General features: G+C 42.7%; 1 protein-coding gene across 1 annotated transcript in view; it reads left to right on the plus strand.

Moving 5' to 3' along the window:
• The first annotated feature begins 347 nt into the window (after positions 1-347).
• The window catches only part of LOC129708450 (SEC14-like protein 1), a 51,135-nt gene continuing 30,791 nt past the window's right edge, over positions 348-20,691 (plus strand). Inside the window, exons 1-2 of the mRNA XM_055654228.1 lie at positions 348-500; positions 1,988-2,072. Of these exons, the coding sequence (XP_055510203.1) occupies positions 2,010-2,072 (63 nt within the window). The 5' untranslated portion in view covers positions 348-500; positions 1,988-2,009. The remainder of the gene's footprint in view (positions 501-1,987; positions 2,073-20,691) is intronic.

The following is a 20,691-nucleotide window of genomic DNA, read 5'->3' on the forward strand; positions in this document are numbered from 1 at the left end:
TACATTGGCAAAGCGGCATCTGTAGTTCCTTCTTGCACAAATGAAAGAAAGGTATGAAAAGGACAAATCAAAGCCAGCCAGTCGATCAAAGGGTGGAGCTCACTATGGTGCATTGTTGGCTGTGGAGGATATTTCTTGCACTGGCCACAGGGTAGCTGACCTTTGTTTTGTGTCATGCGTGGGATGGATGACGTCACAGCGCAGGCGTGCCCCCTGTCTACGTCACCGGGGGGCGGTGCAGTTGTCACCGCGCAGGCGTGCCCCCGGCCAACGTCACCGCGCAGCGCAGGCGTCACACTCCGGGGGCCGCGGGCACAGGCGGACGACACGACAGCTCGGCTCCGTCCGCCGACAGACACCCGACCCCGACCCTGCCGCCGCCGTCCCACGGTCGCATCACCTCCCACACGCCGACGGAGTCGAGGTGCCGGCGAGAGCGACCTCCCCTCGGGGCCTGGAGTCTTGTTTACTACCCGCCCCCGCCTTACGGAAAGTTTCGGGTGAGTGAGGGAACGGGGGTCAGGCCGCGTTATCCCCCCCCGGCAGGATGGGGGGAGAGTTGTCTGTGTGGTGAGGGGGAGATGGGGTTGGGATCCGTATCCGACGGCGGTGTCCGTGGGGGGGGGTGGGGGGGGGGGGGGGGGGGGGGGGGGGGGGGGTGGAGGAGTGAGGAAGGAGCTCAGGTGCCGGGGAAAGGGGGGGTCCGTCGGTAAGGCCGGATGCCGGGAGGGGGGGTCCTGTAGTCGGACGTTTGCGTCCGTATATTGGATGTTCGTTTCGCGGGGGGTGGTGGATTCTGTATGACCCGCGGAGTCCGTATGCCCGAGGGGGGGGGGGGGAGGGAGGGTCAGTGGGTGATGGACAAGGGGACATTCTTGTGTTGAAGGGCAGCTGCTGCATAAGGGCAAGTGCTGAGGGGCTTTCCTGTGTCTGTACTTCCTCTCTCCACCACAACAAGAAGTTGAGTTCTATAGAGCATATATAGAGTACTATACTTTGTGGACCCAGCCATACTTTGTATCCTCTTTTGAAAACTAATTTGTAATCAGTGCATTGTTTTTTCCCCATTTTCTGATAAGCAGACAATGAGTAAAGTTTTTGCATGTTTTTGGATGACGTTATGTAATGGGCTTGGACTTAAATTCCTGGTACGTCCGTTCACTACTTTCCTCATTCCTTAACACGGGGAGAAGTACTTAAGCAGGAACTGCAGATGCTGGAAAATCGAAGGTAGACAAAAGTGCTGGAGAAACTCAGCGGGTGCAGCAGCATCTATGGAGCGAAGGAAATAGGCAACGTTTCGACCCGAAACGTTGCCTATTTATTTTGCTCCATAGATGCTGCTGCACCCGCTGAGTTTCCCCAGCACTTTTGTCTACGGGGAGAAGTATCTTCTCCCAAGGACGTCCAGTTTCTAATTTGAAGGAATGTCGCCTGCTCTTTTTCCTCCACGCACATGCTGACTGAGTTATTCCAACGTTTTGTGTGTTTTGCTCAATATTCCAGCATCTGCAATTTCTCGTGTCACCAAATCAGCTACACACGCGTGATGGTTGAAAGTGATGGTGCAGACTAGGATCTAGGCAGAAATGTTTCTAATGTGCTCAAATTTAAAATAGCACGAACTGTCGGCTTGGGGCCCTTCTTAAGAATTAGTTCCTTCATCTGAGGAAGGGTCCTGACCCAAAGTTGCCTGTCATTGTCCCTCCTCAGATGCCTGATTTTTTGGTGCCCAATAAGTCCTCCAAGGTCCAGCACAATTCTGGGCAGTCAATGGCCCTCTGGAGCGCTTATCCTCTGAGCCGTGTGCAGCTTACCACCTAGTTGTCACTAGTCAGGAAGTGCAGTCTCTGCTGGACCTTTTTCAGCAGCCCTCCACGTCAGGTCCTCCTCAACAGTGCAGAAATCCACCACCCTTTGCATTTGGCTGGTGAGAACCCTTTGTTTTGCGGTTCACTAACGAGATCTCTTTCCTCCTGTTTCATAGGTGTTTTGATGCAAGTGCAAGGATGGTACAGAAGTACCAGTCACCCGTCAGGGTTTACAAGCATCCCTTTGAACTTGTTATGACAGTGAGTGGAAACGTTTTAGTCTCATGTTTTTTTTCTGAATTCATTATGCCCACGAGCTTTACAAGTGGTAAATAAGTGACTAACTAGTATGATAATTAAGCTTGGGCTATTTTGGACATATGGGGGTGTTAGATTAAGGGTTTTTGATTTGACTTCCATATTATGATATACATCTTAATAGTTTTGAATATCTAACCCTTAATGGGAGGATGCTGAATAAATGTCAGAAAATCAAGAGATTAAAGTGTGCCATTAAAGTGTCAACGCTTTAATTCTTAAAAATGGATCCTTGATGGTGCTTAATTTTTTTTTTTATCAGTACATTCAGTTGAAATGTTTTGAAGTCATCCTGTATGGAGCAATAAACCACATTTTCTTGGAGGTTCACGAGGAGATTGTGAAGACAATTTATGCTACAAATTTTCTGATAAGATATAGAAACGAAGAAAATAGGTGCAGGAGTAGGCCATTCGGCCCTTCGAACCTGCACCGCCATTCAATATGATCATGGCTGATCATCCAACTCGGTATCCTGTTCCTGCCTTCTCTCCATACCCCCTGATCCCTTTAACCACAAGGGCAAATATGAACAAGACTTCTGCATATTATAACATGAACCAAAAATATCAATGTATGTTTCTATGGTTTTGGATTTAAAATCCAAATACACTTGCAGAAATAATAGGAGAAACAAAAAACTGTAGATGCTGGTTTACACAAAAGGGCACAAAGTACTGGAGTAACTCAGCGATTCAGGCAGCATTTCTGAAAAACATGACCAATCCATGTTCTTCAGAGATGCTACCTGACCAGCCGAGTTGCTCCAGCACTTTGTGTAAAGCTAAATTAATACTTCAGGCAATTATGTGATTCAATCTGTCTAGGCTGTGTAGAATTCTGAAATAATTCATAAACAAAGCCTTTTTATTGGGGGTAGATGTTGATACTTTTCATATACTTTGCCTGGATTTCAGCACCTAAGTTACAGAGAAAGTTTGAACAAGATAGGTCTTTATTCTTTGGAGCTCAGAAGGTTAAGGGATAGACAGAGCTGACGTGGATAAGCTTTTTCCATTGAGAAAAGGGAAGATTCAAACAAGAGGACATGATTTGAGAATTAAGGGACAAAGGTTTAGGGGTAACATGAGGGGGAACTTCCTTAGAGAGTGGTAGCTCTGTGGAATGAGCTTCCAGTGGAAGTGGTGGAGGCAGGTTTGATTTTACCATTTAAAAATAAATTGGATAAGTGCAGGTAGATGGGACTAGGTGAGAGTAAGTGTTCGGCACGGACTAGAAGGGCCGAGGTGGCCTGTTTCCATGCTGTGATTGTTATATGGTTATATGGTTTGCAGCACAAAAAGTACACCCATTAAAATTAGTGCACTTGTAACAAAGTATGTTACAATTTTTATGTGTGAAAACTTGGTAACTAGTGACTTCAAAGCAGAGTATCACATGCATTTTGAATGAATGCAGTAAAAGATTAGTAAATTAGGTCAGCAGCTTTGTTTCAAGAATGATTCTGCATTTTAAAAACCAAGATCTCAAAGTTCCAATGGTGTTTTGGGAGAAAACTCAGGCAGATTTTGAAATTCATTTGGATCCGATCCATGATGATTAAAGCAAAACATTAGATGCTTGATGAGTCACTATCCATTAGATAACTGAACTTGTGTGCGTACAATTTATCAAGACTTTAATATATTGGTACTGCCGAGGCTTATGATTCAGTCAAGCTTGGTTGAAATTTAAACAGATGAAAGAAATCTGTATGAATACCAATAGTCTGGCATTTGTTTCCTCAATATAGTGTAGCGATGGTATTTTTGTTCTGTTCTAATTTTGTATAGCAGGAGTAACAGTATCTTGGTGCCTCACTGAAAAACCGCTATGTTGCGACACAGCTGTCTTATCTCCCTTAGGGGCATATTTTTTCCAGGTTGGTGATTTTAGATGGATTGTTCCAGATTTTTCTCTTTATGTTAGAGACTATTTTTACTGCAGTGTTCAGCAATTGCTGTTGGATTGGGTTTTGTTAGGTTTAATGCACAGGCTGTTATTTTTGTATGATCTCTCATTTTGCATAAAAAGACTTGCGTGCTTTTGTTTTGTATGGTTATGTTTGAATGGGTTTGCATATTATGTAAAGTATTGAGAGAATAATGCAACATAAGCCTTTGAAATGATGTGGGCTGTTTTTCGCCTGAAAACAGTTTTGTGTCAAATATTCTCAACCAAATTGCATTCAAAGCATCTTATCATACTGTCAGTACTTTGGCAGATGTTATTCTTAATTTAAAATTTTATCTTTATCAGAGCAAAAAAGTGTGAATATATGGTAGTAATTAGTGAAGTCATTTGGAACTCATGGGAAATGGCTCTGCAGTATCAGTTAGCTGCGGCTTCTTTGTCTGCACAAATTGTTAATAAATTAATTTTTGCCCCTCTGTATCTTTCCAAATGTGTTATCATCTGCGTGCTTTTGATTTGATGCTATTGTAAAAAAATGTTTTATTTAACCTCCAGTCTAAGTACTTCATGGCAGTTAATCCTGCACTTTGAAGATGTTAAAAGAAATGCATTTGTTTTCATTATGTATCATCAGTAATGAGAGCGTGCAAGATATGGGAAGTAGAGTAGGTTATATTTGTTTAGGAAGGAACTGCTGATGCTGATTTAAACTGAAGATAGACACAAAAACTCAGTGGGTCAGACAGCATCGCTGGAGAAAAGGAATAGGTGATGCTTCGGGTCAAGACCCTTCTTCAGACTGAATGTCGGGGGAAAGGGCTGACTCTCAGTCTAAAGAAGGATCTCGACCTGAAACGTCAGCTATTCCTTTTCTTCAGGTTATATTTGTTCATGCTTTTGATAGGGCCAAAAGGAGAAGTGGGCATTTGTGATGTCAGAACGTCACGGAGGATTAAAGCCTAGTCTTATAATGGTGAAATTGGGAGTGATGTTTTTTGATAAACGTATGATTAGGGCCGATCTTTGCAAAGTCAACCTTGTGCCTGATTTGTTGCTGCGTAGTGAGCAACATTTTAAAATTTAAATTGGTACACAGATTATTATTTATAATTCTACATCTTGATTTGTTTTGGACCTGCACTGACAGAGGGTGGAGCTGGGTATGCTGAACATCTGAAACTAATAAGTGGAGGACATTGGCAAGAGATTTGTATCAATATGTTTTAAAACATTTGATTTTACAAAACATTCAGTGTTGAAGAAGCTTTAAAAATTAAATTAATGAGTTGATGCACCACAGAAATAATATGATGTAGATTTACAAATTGTATAAGGTGATTTAAAGTCAGTGATAGAATACATGTTTGAGTCGACATATTATCAATTGATTTTTTTTACCTAAGCTTTATAAATAGCAGTACTTTTAAAGAAAAAAGGATGTGCTGCTGAATGCAAAAAGATACAAGAAATGCTGATGGTTGGGAATCTTATTTGTAGTAGTGTGAGGCATAGGACAGATGAAAAGGATGTTAGCTTTGAAAGTTAGTGTTAAGTTTTGTATTGCATTGGAAATTGGAAAATAATGAACATTGAAAATCAACACTGAAACTTGCCAACTATTTGTAACTGCCGCACAGTGTTTGATTTGGCCTGCAATTTTGTCCCATTCTCTAATGATTTGGCTTCTATGGAGGTGTGATTTAGTGTGTGGTATCCTAGTGTCAGCATGGGCACCATTAGCAGATCACTCTGCGGCAAGGATGGTGTCAGCCATTGGCTCTTAATGAAGGTATTGGGATGTGCAATCTCAGTGGGAGTAGGATTGAACATCTGTATAAAAAATAATATTGAAGTTACATCAACATTTATGGCTTAGTTCTATAATTGCAACATTCGGGTCCCGACCCAAAATCACCTATTCATGTTCTGCAGAGATGCAGCTTGATCTATTGAATTCCTCCAGCACTTTTGTGTATTAGCCAGCATCTGCAGTTCTTTGTTTGTACAATATTTTTCTAATGTGGTTCTAATCACATTTGGCTATTTTATATTAAAATATTTTTTGTGCAGCTGACTGGCTGAAGAATGTTCAGCCAAATCTAGTCAGCTTTGCTAGCCCATTAACTAGTTCTTTGCATTGAATGTTTTTCCAATCTTTTCACCTCATGTCAGCATCCAGCATTTTCATCCAATAAAAGCAGTTGCATATTGTATGAAAGCTATTTACAAAGCTCAATCACGTTCTGCTGATGACAGGATTGCTGACTGAGCTTTATCATCAGCACTTTCTGTAAGTTCAAAGGATTTAAAAAAAATACTGCACAAGAAAGGCATGTCAACTCCCGTGGCTTAATGGTTCCAGCAACAGTGTTGGCAGGCATACAGTTTATAAATCCAAATGCTGTTTGCTGCGAAAGTGCTCAGATTAGGGCTGCCAAGATAAAGTTGGCAGCACTTGGACAGAAAGGGCTGCATTATTTGTTTTACTGCAGCAACAATGCAATGTGAAGGAACTGATGGAAGTATGTTTAACTCATTAGAGTGAAAAGAATCTAAAGCAGAATGGGGATTTCAGATTGATCGTTACCAAGACTTATTTAGGTAATCTGTAGGAAGGAACTGCAGATGCTGGTTTATACTGAAGATAGACACAAAGTGCTGGAGTAACACAGCAGGTCAGGGAGAACCTCTGGAGAAAAAGGATGGGTGACGTTTCAGGTCGGAAGCCTTCAGTTGGCTGTCTGAAAAGAGCTCCGACTTGAATCGTCACCCATCCTTTTGCTCCAGAGATGCTGCCTGACCCACTGAGTTCTGCAAACATTTTGTGTCTATCTTATTTTTGTAATGTTCTGTGGATGTGTGCTTTTAGTTTCCTAACTGAATCTTATGGCCATGGAGTCATACAGCATTGTCACAGACACTTTGGCCCAACTCATCCATGCCAACCAAAGTGTCCATCTACACTCATTCCATTTGCCGAGTTTATCCATATCACTCTATGTATTTCCTATCCATGTAGCTGTCCAAATGTTGTTATTTTTAGTGTTGTTATTGTATCTGCATCAACCACTTCCTCTGGCAGCTCGTTCCTTATACGTATCAAAAAGTTACCCTCTGATTTCCCCTTTCTCCACAAACCTATGCCCTTTGAGTTTCTGATTCAACAAACTAGGAAAAAGTCTATGCATTTTCCATATCGGTGCTGTTCATGATTTTATGCACCATTATAAGATCCTTCCTTAGTCTCCTGCACTCCAAGGAATAAAGTCCCAAGCTGCCCAACCTCTCCCAATTACTATTATCTGAAGAAAGGTCTCGACCCGAAACGTCGCCTATTCCTTCTCTCCATAGATGCTGCCTCACCCACTGAGTTCTTCCAGCAGTTTTGTCTATCTCCCTATTACTTGGTCTTTCAAGTCCTGGCAGCATCTTCGTTAAACGTTTTCTGCACCCTTTCCAGGATAATGCAAGTTTCTATACCAGGGTGACCAGAAGTGATGTAGAAAGGAACTGCAGATGCTGTTTTAAACCCAAGATAGACACAAAATGCTGGAGTAACTCAGTGGGACAGGCAGCATCTCTGGGTAGAAGGAATGTGATGTTTCGGGTCAAGACCCTTCAGTCTGAAGAAGGGTCTCGACCCGAAACATCACCCATTCTTTCTACCCAGAGATGCCGCCTGTCCCGTGAGTTACTCCAGCATTTTGTGTCTATGACCAGAAGTGATCACAGTAAGGGCGGCATGGTGGCGCAGCGGTAGAGTTGCTGCCTGACAATGAATGCAGTGCCGGAGACCCAGGTTCGATCCTGACTACAGATGCTGTCTTTACGGAGTTTGTACGTTCTCCCCGTGACCTGCGTGGGTTTTCTTCGAGATCTTCAGTTTCCTCCCACACTCCAAAGACGTACAGGTATGTAGGTTAATTGGCTTGGTAAATGTAAAAATTGTCCCCAGTGGGTAGAGGATAGTGTTAATGTGCGGGGTTCGCTGATCGGCACCGACCCAGTGGGCCGAAAGGGCCTGTTGCCCCGCTGTATCTCTAAACTAAACTAAACAGGTACACTAATTGCAGCCTCACCAACATCTTGTATAACTGCAATGTAATGTCTCAACTTCTATGCTCAATGCAGTCTGATAAGGGATGGCATACAAAAATCAGCCTTCACCACCTTGCCACATTATTTAGCACCTCTGAAACTGTGTGTTTTGACAAAATTCCAACGTGGATTTACCTAGAAAAAGACAAGCATTAGAGGAAATATTATTTACAGATTTTGGTTGAGAACCCTATTTTAATGTCAGGTTATTTCCTCATTTATTTGGGGATAATTTGGAAAAAAAAGCAGATTTTTCTTTCAAATATAAACATTATAAAAACCTAAAAAAATAAAATCATAGTTTTGAGGTAATTTGAGAGTCGTAGGTCCTGATACACACACACGCTGATGGTTTGTCTCATTGCATCTGTCACAGTTATGATGTCAAGGAAATTAAGTCAGGACAGGCACAGCTGCATTTTCCGAGTTTAACGTAATCAGAATATCCTGAGTAATCCGGAGCAGTTATAACTGCTGTTTCTATTTAAAGCAGCGGGATAGGATTAAACTATTCAGGTTGGTTAACCAAAGACGGCATGCGGCCAGTGCAGCTGAAAGGGTCAGCCAGGATGATCGAGTTGATGTTTCAATAAGATGAGAATCCACAACCTTCTAACAGGCCAGAGTATATAAAGCAATAACGAACTCTTACTGTATTCGGGACAGTTGGAACGACTTGGGATAGGCACAAAATGCTGGAGTAACTAAGCGGATCTGGCAGCATCTCTGGAGAAAATGGATAGGTGATGTTTCGGGAAAGGTTCTTCTTCAGACTCATTGTTGTTTAGCCCGGGGAGGGGGGGGGTGGCTAGAAGCGAGGGGAAAAAACAGAACAATTCAAGGCCAGCAACAGCGGTCTTCGGGTAAGGAGGTTCTCTGATAGGCCAATTGTTGGCTAGACAGTGAGTCCAAGAAGGATATATTGTTGTAAATGGGGGGAGGAGAGGGGGTGAAGAAAGAGAAGGAGTATATCAGAAGTGGGAGATCCTTTCATCATTTTGATGCCAAATTTGTAGAGGTTACCTAAAATTGGAGAATTTAATGCTCATTCTGCTGGGTTGTAAGCTACAGAGGTGAAATATGAGGTGCTGCTCCTCCAACTTGCGTGTGGCCTCACTCTGACAATGGAGGCAGTTTAGGACACTAAGGTCAGTATGTATTAATGTTCTGTGGGGGAAGCAATCTGGCACTGATGGAATCCTATTTAAAACTGAGCTGAAGCAGTCGCAGAAGTACTCAAGCCGAAAGTGCAGGTCAGACGTCAGCTATTCTGCAATGAGTGACTCGCCAAATTCTTTGTACATACAATCTATAAGTCACAATTTGGGAGCATTGTGGAATATTCCTCACTTGCCTGGATTGCGTAACTCCTACAACATTTTAAAAAGTTCAACATCAATCAGGACCAAAAAAAGACAGTGTTGGAGGAGCTCTGTGGGTCAGCCAGCATCTCTGGAGAACATGGATAGGTGATGTTTAGGTACGGGATGTCACCTATAGTCCTCCACCATAGTCCCCTTGCCCAAAAAAACCAACATCTCCAGCCTCAACGACTACCGGCCAGTCGCACTCGCACCAGTGGTGATGAAGTGTTTTGAAAAACTGGTCCGGAGTCATATTACATCACTCCTGCCCCGAAGCTTTGACCCCCACCAGTTTGCGTACAGAGCAAATAGATCTACAGAGGACGCCGTAGCCACAGCTCTCCATGCTGCACTGTCTCACCTGGAGCAGCGGGGGAGCTACGTGCGGATGCTCTTTGTGGGCTACAGCTCTGCTTTTAATACCATCCTTCCCCACAAACTGGGGGACTTGGGACTTCCACACTCCACCTGCATGTGGATGAATAGCTTCCTGTCGGGTCGCAGCCAGAGAGTCAGAGTGGGCCATCACACATCCACGGGCCTCAGTACCAGCTCTCCACAGGGCTGCGTACTGAGCCCCCTGCTCTACACCATCTACACACATGACTGCACCCCCGCCCACCACAGCAACACCATTGTCAAATTTGCGGATGACACTACGGTGGTGGGACTCATCTCCGGGGGGACGAGTACGCCTACCGGGATGAGGCGGAGCAGCTGACAGTGTGGTGTGAAGAAAATAACCTGCTCCTCAACACCTTAAAGACAAACAAAATAATAATAGACTTTAGGAAGAATAAAACGGACAAGGTACCATTGATTAACAGAGGGGACTGTGTGGAGAGGGTGGCGGATTTCCGCTTCCTGGGAATCCATATTGAGGAGGACCTGACGTGGAGCGTGAACACCACTGCGCTGCTGAAAAAGGTCCAGCAGAGACTGCACTTCCTGAGGGTGCTCAAGAAGAATAACATCACTCGGAGACTGCTGCTGTCCTTTTATCGGTGCTCCATTGAGAGCATACTAACATACTGTGTATGCGTATGGTAGACCAGCGGCACAGCGGCTCAGAGGAAAGCGCTCCAGAGGGCCATTGACAACGCCCAGAGGATTGTCGGCTGCCCTCTCCTTACCTTGGAGGACTTACACAGTTCCCGCTGCATCAAAAAAATCCCAGAGTATTATAAAGGACATCAGGCAGACGGTACAGATCTACAAGGACAAGGACGAACAGACTAAAAAACAGTTTTTACCCCACTGCTATAAAAGCACTAAATGTAGCCGCCAAGGAACGCAGAGGCGATACATACTAAGGGACTGTGGTACACTGTGAAATCGACAGAAGGATGGAGGGTTGGGTGTTTATGCGTGCTATTTTCATGATATTTATTTTAGTTGTTTATCTTTTAATATTTTATCTTGTATGTATCGTTAGCTTTTAGAAATGTTTGAATGGTGCACTGACTGGCTGACATTTTTAAATTTTGTTGTACATGGTTCATGTTACAATGACAATATTTATTCATGTACACTGACAATGACAATTAAATTGAATCTGAATCTGAAAGAAACTATTCTATTCTATTCTATCCATGTTCTCCAGAGATGCTGCTCCAGCTGCTGACCAGCATAATGTGTCTTTTTTGAACCGGCATCTGCAGTTCCTTATTTCTACTCTGCTTTTTTTTTTTTTAAACTGTTTTAATGCCATTTTTTTAGACCCGATTGATTTTTTTCAATATATTTTATTTCCTTCTGGTTAATTACGAAGTGATTTAATGTCAATATCACTGATACCAGTGCTGGAAAATGTGTTTCTGTGCCAAGTCTTTATTCCTCCCATGCGGTCAACTGCTTGACCTTTAACGTATGCTTTCTCAAGGTGATCTGACAGCTCCAAGCAGTGTGGAATTGAGTCCATTGGGTACGAGAGATTTATTTTGCAGCTCACTCAGTTTTCTTTAGAAGTGAAGGATGTCGGTACTTGGAGAATGGACTATTTCATTTTTACCATCTTTCCATCCTGCTCTTTCCTCCCTTTTCCCCAGCTGTGCCTTGCATGTCTATCTGTACTCTGCCATCTGACAGCAGTCAATTGAAAATCCAGCTCCTATAATGTAGAATACATTTTAACTGTCATGCATTATTTGACGATCTTGATGTGCACCAAAGCATTTTCAGAAATAAAATTCACTTCAGATTGGCAAAAGGAAAAACGCTCCATCATAAACAATATTGTCAGTTCATGAGGCTCAGCTTGCAGTTATAGTTGAAGTGAGTTATCTTGATGCACTTAAGGGGAAGCTGACTGATTTCACAAAGAAAAAAAGGAATTGAGGTAAACACGTTAGAGTGCAATGAAGTGAAGTGGGCTCAGGCTTGTGTGAACCCTAAATATCAGAGATCACCTGGTCTGAATGGTGTTTTTCTGTGCTTAATATTTGTATGTATGGTAGCACATTTTCATACCCCACTACCTCCAATGTTCCAAAAGACTTTGTAGCCAATGAAGTGCTGTACAGTTGTAATTGCTTTTGTATGTATGCCTGATTGTTTACCACACTTCTGCATGTGTCAGCAGTGTGGTCTGAACATTGTTTTCTATTTGGCATGAGTATCTTTTTAACGTTTTTGTGCACACGCTGATATTTAGCTGATGCTTTTGATTATTTTTGTTGCAAAAAAAATTTGGATCTTCTGCCTTGCTACAGATTGAAAATGACTAAACGTGCTTATAGTCTAGGTTTTAAGCACTTTGGGTAGATATCAGAAGTGGGAGATCATTTCATTATTTTGATGCCAAATAAAAACAGAAAATGCCAGAAATAATTTTTGTGAGTTCTGACAAAGGGTCTTTGAACTGAAAGATTAGTTTGGTTTCTCTTCTCAAAGATGCAGCCTGACGTGCTGTGAATTTCTATCATTTTCTGATTTAATTTTACTTCCAGCTTCTGTATTTCATCTTTATGTTCACTTACTCATGCTTAATGTTGGAGCTCTACATTTTTATGGATAGTTGAGAGATACAGCATGGAAACAGGCTCTTTGACCCAGTGAGACCAAGCCAACCATTGATCACCCATTCACATTATTTCTGCATTATCCCACTTTCACGTCTACTAACCCTACACACTAGTGAGACCTGGATGGCCTTGTCACTGAAAGTTGGCGTGCAGGTACAGTGAAGAAAGCTAATGGAATGTTGGCCTTCATAACAAGAGGATTTCAGTATAGGAGTAGAGGTTCTTCTGGAGTTGTATAAGGCTCTGGTGAGACCACATCTGGAGTATTGTGTACAGTTTTGGTCTCCTAATTTGAGGAAGGACATCCTTGTAATTGAGGCAGTGAAGCGTAGGTTCACGAGATTGATCCCTGGGATGGCGGGACTGTCATATGAGGAAAGATTGAAAAGACTAGGCTTGTATTCACTGGAGTTTAGAAGGATGAGGGGGGACTCTTATAGAAACATATAAAATTATAAAAGGACTGGACAAGCTAGATGCAGGAAAAATGTTCCCAATGTTGGGCGAGTCCAGAACCAGGGGCCACAGTCTTAAAATAAAGGGGAGGTCATTTAAGACTGAAGTGAGAAAAAACTTTTTCACCCAGAGAGTTGTGAATTTATGGAATTCCCTGCCACAGAGGGCAGTGGAGGCCAGGTCACTGGATGGATTTAAGAGAGTTAGAGCTCTAGGGGCTAGTGGAGTCGAGGGATATGGGGAGAAGGCAGGCACGGGTTATTGATAGGGGACGATCAGCCATGATCACAATGAATGGTGGTGCTGGCTTGAAGGGCCAAATGGCCTCCTCCTGCACCTATTTTCTATGTTTCTAAGGTCCCTTCATTGGAACTATAAAAGTGAGAATGCAAGCTAATTCTAAGTTGCAGTTAGATGGAGATATGGAGAAAACAATCAATGAACAGATACACATCAATGTTGTCAAAGGACCCATAGCTTAGCCATTCAGAGACTGATATCTTTTTAACAAAGGGGATGGTTATTTAAAATTGGTTAATTTGTATTAGATTTGTAAGACTGCATTGTACCCAGTCAAGAGATGAGGCACTGTTCCTCACAAACTTGCATTGGGCATCTCTGAAACAGGATAGCAGACCTGAGTGGAGAGGTCTGTGAATGGGATCGAACTCAGGATCTTCCTTGCAAACAGAACAGATTTTATGCAAAGCGGGCTTTTAATATGAATTTGGTTTCTCCACTTAGCGAGGATCACCGATATCTCCAAAGTAAAGGGGATCACATTATGGCACTGACTGCAACACTGTAAATTTAAATAAGCAAAAGCCTGAAAGGATTGCGTTAAACAATTCATGATTCGTATCATTTTCTAAGGACCCTGTAACATGGGAGTCACCTGTACCTGAATGTGTAACCATTATATTACCATGAGCTTGCCCTTCCTCCTTATCCAATGACCCTCTGTTATAATATTTGTGTGTGTGGTATTATATGGGCCACACACGTGACCAGATGTTATGCAAGGTGCCAGTCAGCTGGCTATTGCCGCACCATCTGTTGTTTGTGGAAAGGCCCCTCCGGACCAACACCTTGACCACAAGTCTATCAGGCAGTGGTCAGCACGGAACATCCTGCAGGGAAATGACTCCATGGATCCTGTGGCATGGTTCCCAGAGCAGACTGCCCAGCTTGTCTGGCAAAATGCTTCATCGCCAGACTCGCCAACAAGCACCAAGACCTGGCTTGGCTGGCGGTGAGGGGAGCCCTGCCAGTCAGATACTTCCTGCACCATTGGAATCTCACTTCTACTCACCAGGGCAACGTGCGTTGGATGGTTGCCCACCTCTTTGCAGGGTGTGGATTTGCAAAGAGAGTCTGTAGAGGTTTGCAAAGGTCCCTGTCACGATTTATTCTGAACAGCTCTGTCACTGAGGTTTCTGATTTACGGACTGTTCCAAGGACGCATTCAGAGACTGACATCAGGTGCTGCCGGAAGGTCATCAACTTGGTGAAAGACGCTCTTTGGTCTGCCCGAGCTTTGTTGACCTCCCAGCGGAGCGAGTTGTCCGTCGAGGAATGTTGCCGACTGGCTCGCTGCAGACTGCGGGAGAACGTGCTGAGGGACGCACTGAAGCTTGGTGCAACCAAGCTTGTGTGGCAACCAACGGCAAGGCTCATGGGGGGGGTGTGGGAGGACCACAGTGGGGGGGTCCTTCCGCTGGGGGGGGGGGGGGGGGGGGGGGGGGGGGGGGGGGGGGGGGGGGGGTGGGTTGTGATGGAGGGGGGAAGGGATTCCATGCCAGTGGGCCACATGAGTAGCAAGAGTGGGGGATAAATGCGTGTAATTTGTGTAAACAGGTTTGAATAATAATAATAATAATAATCTTTATTTATATAGCACTTTTCAACAAAACCAGTATTTGAACCAAAGTGCTTTACAGAGATTGATTAAATTAATTGAACAGATCAAATGTCAATAAATCCATAAAAAACAAAAAAGAGAAAAAAGAAAAAAGACACAGAACAGTACACTATAGAAATCAACAAGAAACGTCCCCCCACAGCAGAATTCACTGTGAGGGAAGGCACTAAAAATATCCAGTTCTCCCCCTCATAGTCCACCCGAGGTCGGGGTCTATATGTGGCCTCCTCAGCCAACTCGATGTTCTCAGGCCCTCTGCCGCGAAGCTGGATCATCGGCGTCGGGTGAACGATTCTTCAGCGGCCTGGACTGAAGCGGCCGCTTCCTCCCTGAAGACTGCAATGTCCGAAGTTCTCAGGCCGCGCTGGCCGGACCTCTGACACTGGCGAACTCGGACACCAGGCCCCGCGGTGTTGAAATCCAGTGCCGCCCGCCCGCGGCTGGACGCTCTGCAGCCGCAGCTCAGCGATGTTCCCAGTGCTCCGGAGCTTACCCGAAGGCGACCCGGTAAGGCATCGCCCGCTCCGCGTTGGTGTTGGTGTCCCAGCATCTGCACCGCCGGCGAAGCCCCGCAGTCCCGGCAGGAAACGCCGCTCCAGCGCTGCTCCAGCTGACGGTAGGCCCGCACAGAGAGGACGAAGAGCGGGGGAAAATCCGACCAGGTAGGACTGGGATTTTTAAACAGTTTTGTGTAACCACATAAAAGAAGACTTCCAATTAAAATTTCCCCACGGACAGGACTATGTAAAAATAAAAAAAGGGAGAAAGCAGACTCAGGAGGAGAATGTCGGATCACCCCCGCAGTCCGCCATCTTCTTTGAATGTATGTATAGCCTCCAAGAATGTCGGATGGAGTTTTGTAAGGATCATGTATTGTATATATTTATTTCTCTAATAAAGTCTTTTTTGTAATTTAAAAAAAATATATATATATATTGTGCTGGCCAGGCAGTTTGTCTAATAATTGAATATAAACAGCAGAGCAAATGGAATTGGAGTTCATAATTTAATAATTCATGTTGAATGTTCAAATGCTTAAATAGAAAGACAGTAAACAAAACTGAGAGCAATGTTGCTGGATCCTGCCCCAAGTTTAATTATATAAGATTTGTCTGTCTTGGAGAATACTGTGGTTGTCTCATAGGAAACCTATTTGTGAGGTTTTATTCTACTAAATATAATTGGTCTGCTTCTGGTTGATTTGATAGCGAATCACAGGTTAAATTTAGAAGGTAGCCTTTCAGCCCTTTTAGTCTGTGCTGAATCAATCTAGCTAGTTCCACTACTTCCCCCTCATCCTGAAGCCCTGAAATGTTTTTTTTTTTAAATAGTTCTGCAGTTTTCTTTTGAAGCCAAGATCAAACCTTCCCCCACCACTATTTTGATAAAGAAGATCAGATTGTAACAACTTACTGTTTTATGGGGAGGTGAGTGGTGGGAATAAGTTGAAAGGGAATATTTTTCCCTTGTGTTATTTTGATTCTTTGGCCAATTGCCTTTACAGTACCTTTGTCTGATGGGATCAGTTTTCTTCTACTCTGAAAAGACCCTTTATGATTTTAAATACCTGCTCTCAAGATTATTTTCATCTGTCGGAATTCCAGGGAGAGCATCCTTGTCCTCAACCTATTTTTGTGACTTAAATTACACATCTTTGGAATCATTTGTTCAAGTAAATTTCTTCTGCACTCTCTTAAGGCCTTTATATCTTTCTTAAAGAGTGGCGCACATAACTGGGTGCTGAATTAAAATTGAGGCCTAACCACGGTTTTATAATGAATTCCTTGCTCTTGCCTTTGCTTACACAATCCAGGGTCCTGTTTGCTTATAGCTGCCATCTTCACTTGACTGCCACTTTAAATAAATTATACACAAACATACCTGGATTCCTTTGAAGTATTTATCCAGATCTTTTACAATTGTACCCTCCAGTTTCCATTGGTTCTCCTCGCTCTTCCTTGTCATCAGTGACAGCTTGTAATTTTCTCTCTTAAATTTCTACCTATTTTCTGTCATTTTAACCTTGCATTTCATTTTGCTTCCAAATCTTGTGTTGCACATTTGGAAATGGTGCCCACTGCACTTAAGGAAGATACAAATGCCAACACTAATATGGACTTTACTATTTTATAAAAACAACCTTTCATCACATTATATTGCAGTTGTGCAAGACGTTGATCAGGTTGATTTTAGAGGACTGCTCAGTTTTGATTATCCTGCTATAGAAGGATGTCATTAAGCTGGAAATAATACAGAGATGATTTATGAGAATGTTGCCAGGACTCAAGGTCCTGAGCTATGGAGAGTGATTTGGAAAGTAGCACTTTATTCATTGGCGTTCAGGGGGCTAAAGGGTGACCTCATAGAGCTGTATAAAATCATGAGGGAGAATTGATGGGCCGAATGCACTGAGTATATTACCAAAGGTAGGGGAATCAAGAACCAGTGGGAGTAGATTGGAAGTTAGAGGAGAAATATTTAATAGGAACCTGGGGGACATTTTTTTATTTTAAATATGGTGGGTATATGGTATGAGCTGCCAGAAGTGGTAGTTGGAGCAGGTACTATAACAGCATTTAAAAGATACTTGGAATTGATTGAATAGGAAAGCTTTGAGGGGTACAGACTAAATGTGGGCAAAAGGGACTATCTAAAATGGGGCATCTCATTTGCTAAGGGCACATGGGCTGAAGGGCTGTTTCCATATTGAATGACTGATTCGGATCATCGTGGTGTCACTGAGCCAGATTTATTTTACTCAGTGAGCTACAATCTTGATGGCAACCTTTAATGTGTTATTTTATCAAAGATCTTTTGCATGTTTTACTTCCTTGTCAACTGCATTTCCCTTCTGGATTCTCGCTTTTCATCAGAAAACCTATGAAGTTAATTGAACATGATTTGCTTATAAGAAGCCCATACTGGCTTTCAATCCACATTTGTTGCTGAATGCTAATTCTGTCCCATATCATCATTTCTCAAAATTCCCCCATTACCAAGGATAAGCTGACTTCCCTATAGTTGTTTGATTTATCCTTGCATTCTTTGAACACATATGTAATATGTGCAATTCTAATGTTCTCTGGCAACCTCCCAGTATCTACTGATGTTTGGAAGAATACATCCATTCCTCTGAAATTCTCATCCTTCTCAGTAACCAAGGGAACATCCAGATGATTTATCCACTTTAAATTGATTTTCCAAGTACTTGCTTTTCATGAATCTTTAATTTTAGTGTCACAACTTGCTGAAACACCAACAGCATTTTTTTTGCTTAGGTAAGGACCAATGTAAGGCATTCTTTTCGTATTTTGTCAGTGCTTTCTGACAACATAAATACATGTCCAGCGGAAGGGTCTTGACCCAAATCACGAGTGTGCAGTTCCTTCCACAGATAGTGCCTGACCCATTGACTGACTTCCGCTAGCTTTGTTTTGCTTTGAGATTTGGTCCCTGATATGCACCATGTATTTTCCTATCATTTAATCATATTCACTTGACATTAGTGGATTATTGGATCCCTTTTCATGTTTATTGTTGGTCTCTTCCCATATTTTGTTTGTTCTCAATTTCTAACCTCTTCTCTGAACTTTCTTCTCACACCTTGGTTCTGATTTGTATCATTATTTTTAACATCTGTTTTGTATCCTAGCTTCAATTTCCTCTGTCTCGTTGATCTTCAGAGCTTTTGGCTTTAATTCCACTCCATTTTTCCTGTACATAGATTATTTCAATATATCTTCAAAGTGCCCCATTATTCAATTATGGTTTTACTTACCAAGAGTGTTTACATGCTACAGATCGGTTCCTGTTATAAAATTAGTCAACTTGCTATGTGCCAATTTCAATGGGATGTGTTTCAGGAAATGTTTCAAATATTTTTATAAACAAACCTTCCATAGTTTTACTCTTAAAGTTATGGTATCAGTTTCACAATAACAACGATTTCTTTGTTAGCAATTGATGTGTGTTTCTTATGTGAACTAGACAAAGTTATTCTTTCTGTCTTTCTTGTTGACACAAATGTATTTTTCTGAAATCTTGTATAATACTGATTTCATAACCTTTTTTTCTTGTGACCTATTTCCTCCTTGAATGCTTTTATCAAGCTCCTATCGACTTCAAGGTTATGTTCCTTCTGGCAGAGTTTTCAGTCTAATCATCCTGAGCAACAAAAGTAAATTACATCTCTTTAGCCACTCTAAAACTATATACACATATTGTACATTGATATGATCAAATGCGAGGGAGAATAATCACCGAACAAACTGTCTGGAAATGTCGGATGCAATTTTGAACATATTATTTTGGACTAAATTGTCCTGCTGTAGCTGGCATTTCTAAACCGAATGTCTGGCATGCAACCATTCAAACTGAAGTCATTTTGGATTTATGCATGTATTTGGGATCTGTGGATATATTTGTAAACTCCATCGATAGATCATGGAGGGAACAAAGAGGGACCCAGTGTGGGGTGGTGCGACTCTTTGCACGGCACGGCATTTCCTTCCATTGCTATGCAGACGATACACAACTATCTCGCCCCTTAAGTCCAACAATTGATCAAATCTACTTAACCTTATCCATTGCCTCGAGGATATAAAGTGTTGGATGGTCCAGAACTTCCTCCAACTAAACGAGAGTAAGTCTGATGGTCATCGTTCTCGGCCCCTCGGACTCAATCAAAACGATAACAGGCAGCCTTGGAACCCTTACCCCAGTACTCAATCCTCACGTCAAAAACCTTGGTGTGATATTTGACTCAGCATTGAAATTTGACAAACAAGTCAATGCCGTGGTAAAAGCTAGCTTCTTCCAGCTTCGGACGATAGTTAAAATAAAACAATTCCTCCAGTTTGATGACCTTGAAAAGATCATCCACACATTTATCTCATCCGGCCTCGATTACTGCAACTCCCTTTACACTGGCATCAGCCAATCTTCCCTGTCCCGCCTGCAACTGGTCCAAAACGCCGCAGCGAGACTCCTGACGGGCACCCGAAAAAGGGACCACATCACCCCGATTCTGGCCTCTCTCCACTGGCTTCCTGTGCGGTTCCGATTAAATTTCAAGATCCTACTTATGTTTACAAAGCCCTTAACGGGCTTGCCCCCACCTACATCAAGTCTGCTTACCTGCCACACCGCCTCCAGGTCCCTCAGATCAGCCGACTTGGTCTAGGCATAAGCTCAGGGGCGACCACGCCTTTGCTGTTGCAGCTCCTAGACTGTGGAACAGCATCCCTCTTCCCATCAGAACTGCCCCCTCCATCGACTCTTAAGTCGAGACTTAAAACTCATCTTTACTCTCAAGCCTTTCTTGACGTCCTCCGAGGGAGGGCTATATGTATGTACTTAATCTATGAACCACTGATGTATAACGTTAGTACCTCCACCAATGTAAAGCACTTTGGTCAACGAGAGTTGTTTTTTAAATATGCTATAGAAATAAAAGTGACTTGACTTGACTTGCTTACTTTGTGTATGGTATGCAAAGCAAAGAATTTCACTGTGACATGTCACGTGATAATAAAGTATCAACCAATCCTTGGTGTCCAGAGGTGGGAGCAAGCCCAGCATTGCATTGGAACATAGCCACTTAAATCTTTAGCTGAATGTTCAAATTCAGATTTTTGTCATACACACCAGGATGCAATGAGATGCCTTGCTCACATGAAGCCAAACGTTATACTTAGTAATCATAAATACTACTGATGCAGTTAGTGATAAGTAAATCTGAAATAAGGCAAAAAAGTTACAAGTTCAGTAACGGAGTCATTGAGTTA

The sequence above is a fragment of the Leucoraja erinacea genome, chromosome 23, assembly GCF_028641065.1.
Source record: "Leucoraja erinacea ecotype New England chromosome 23, Leri_hhj_1, whole genome shotgun sequence".
Classification (NCBI taxonomy): Eukaryota; Metazoa; Chordata; class Chondrichthyes; order Rajiformes; family Rajidae; genus Leucoraja; species Leucoraja erinaceus.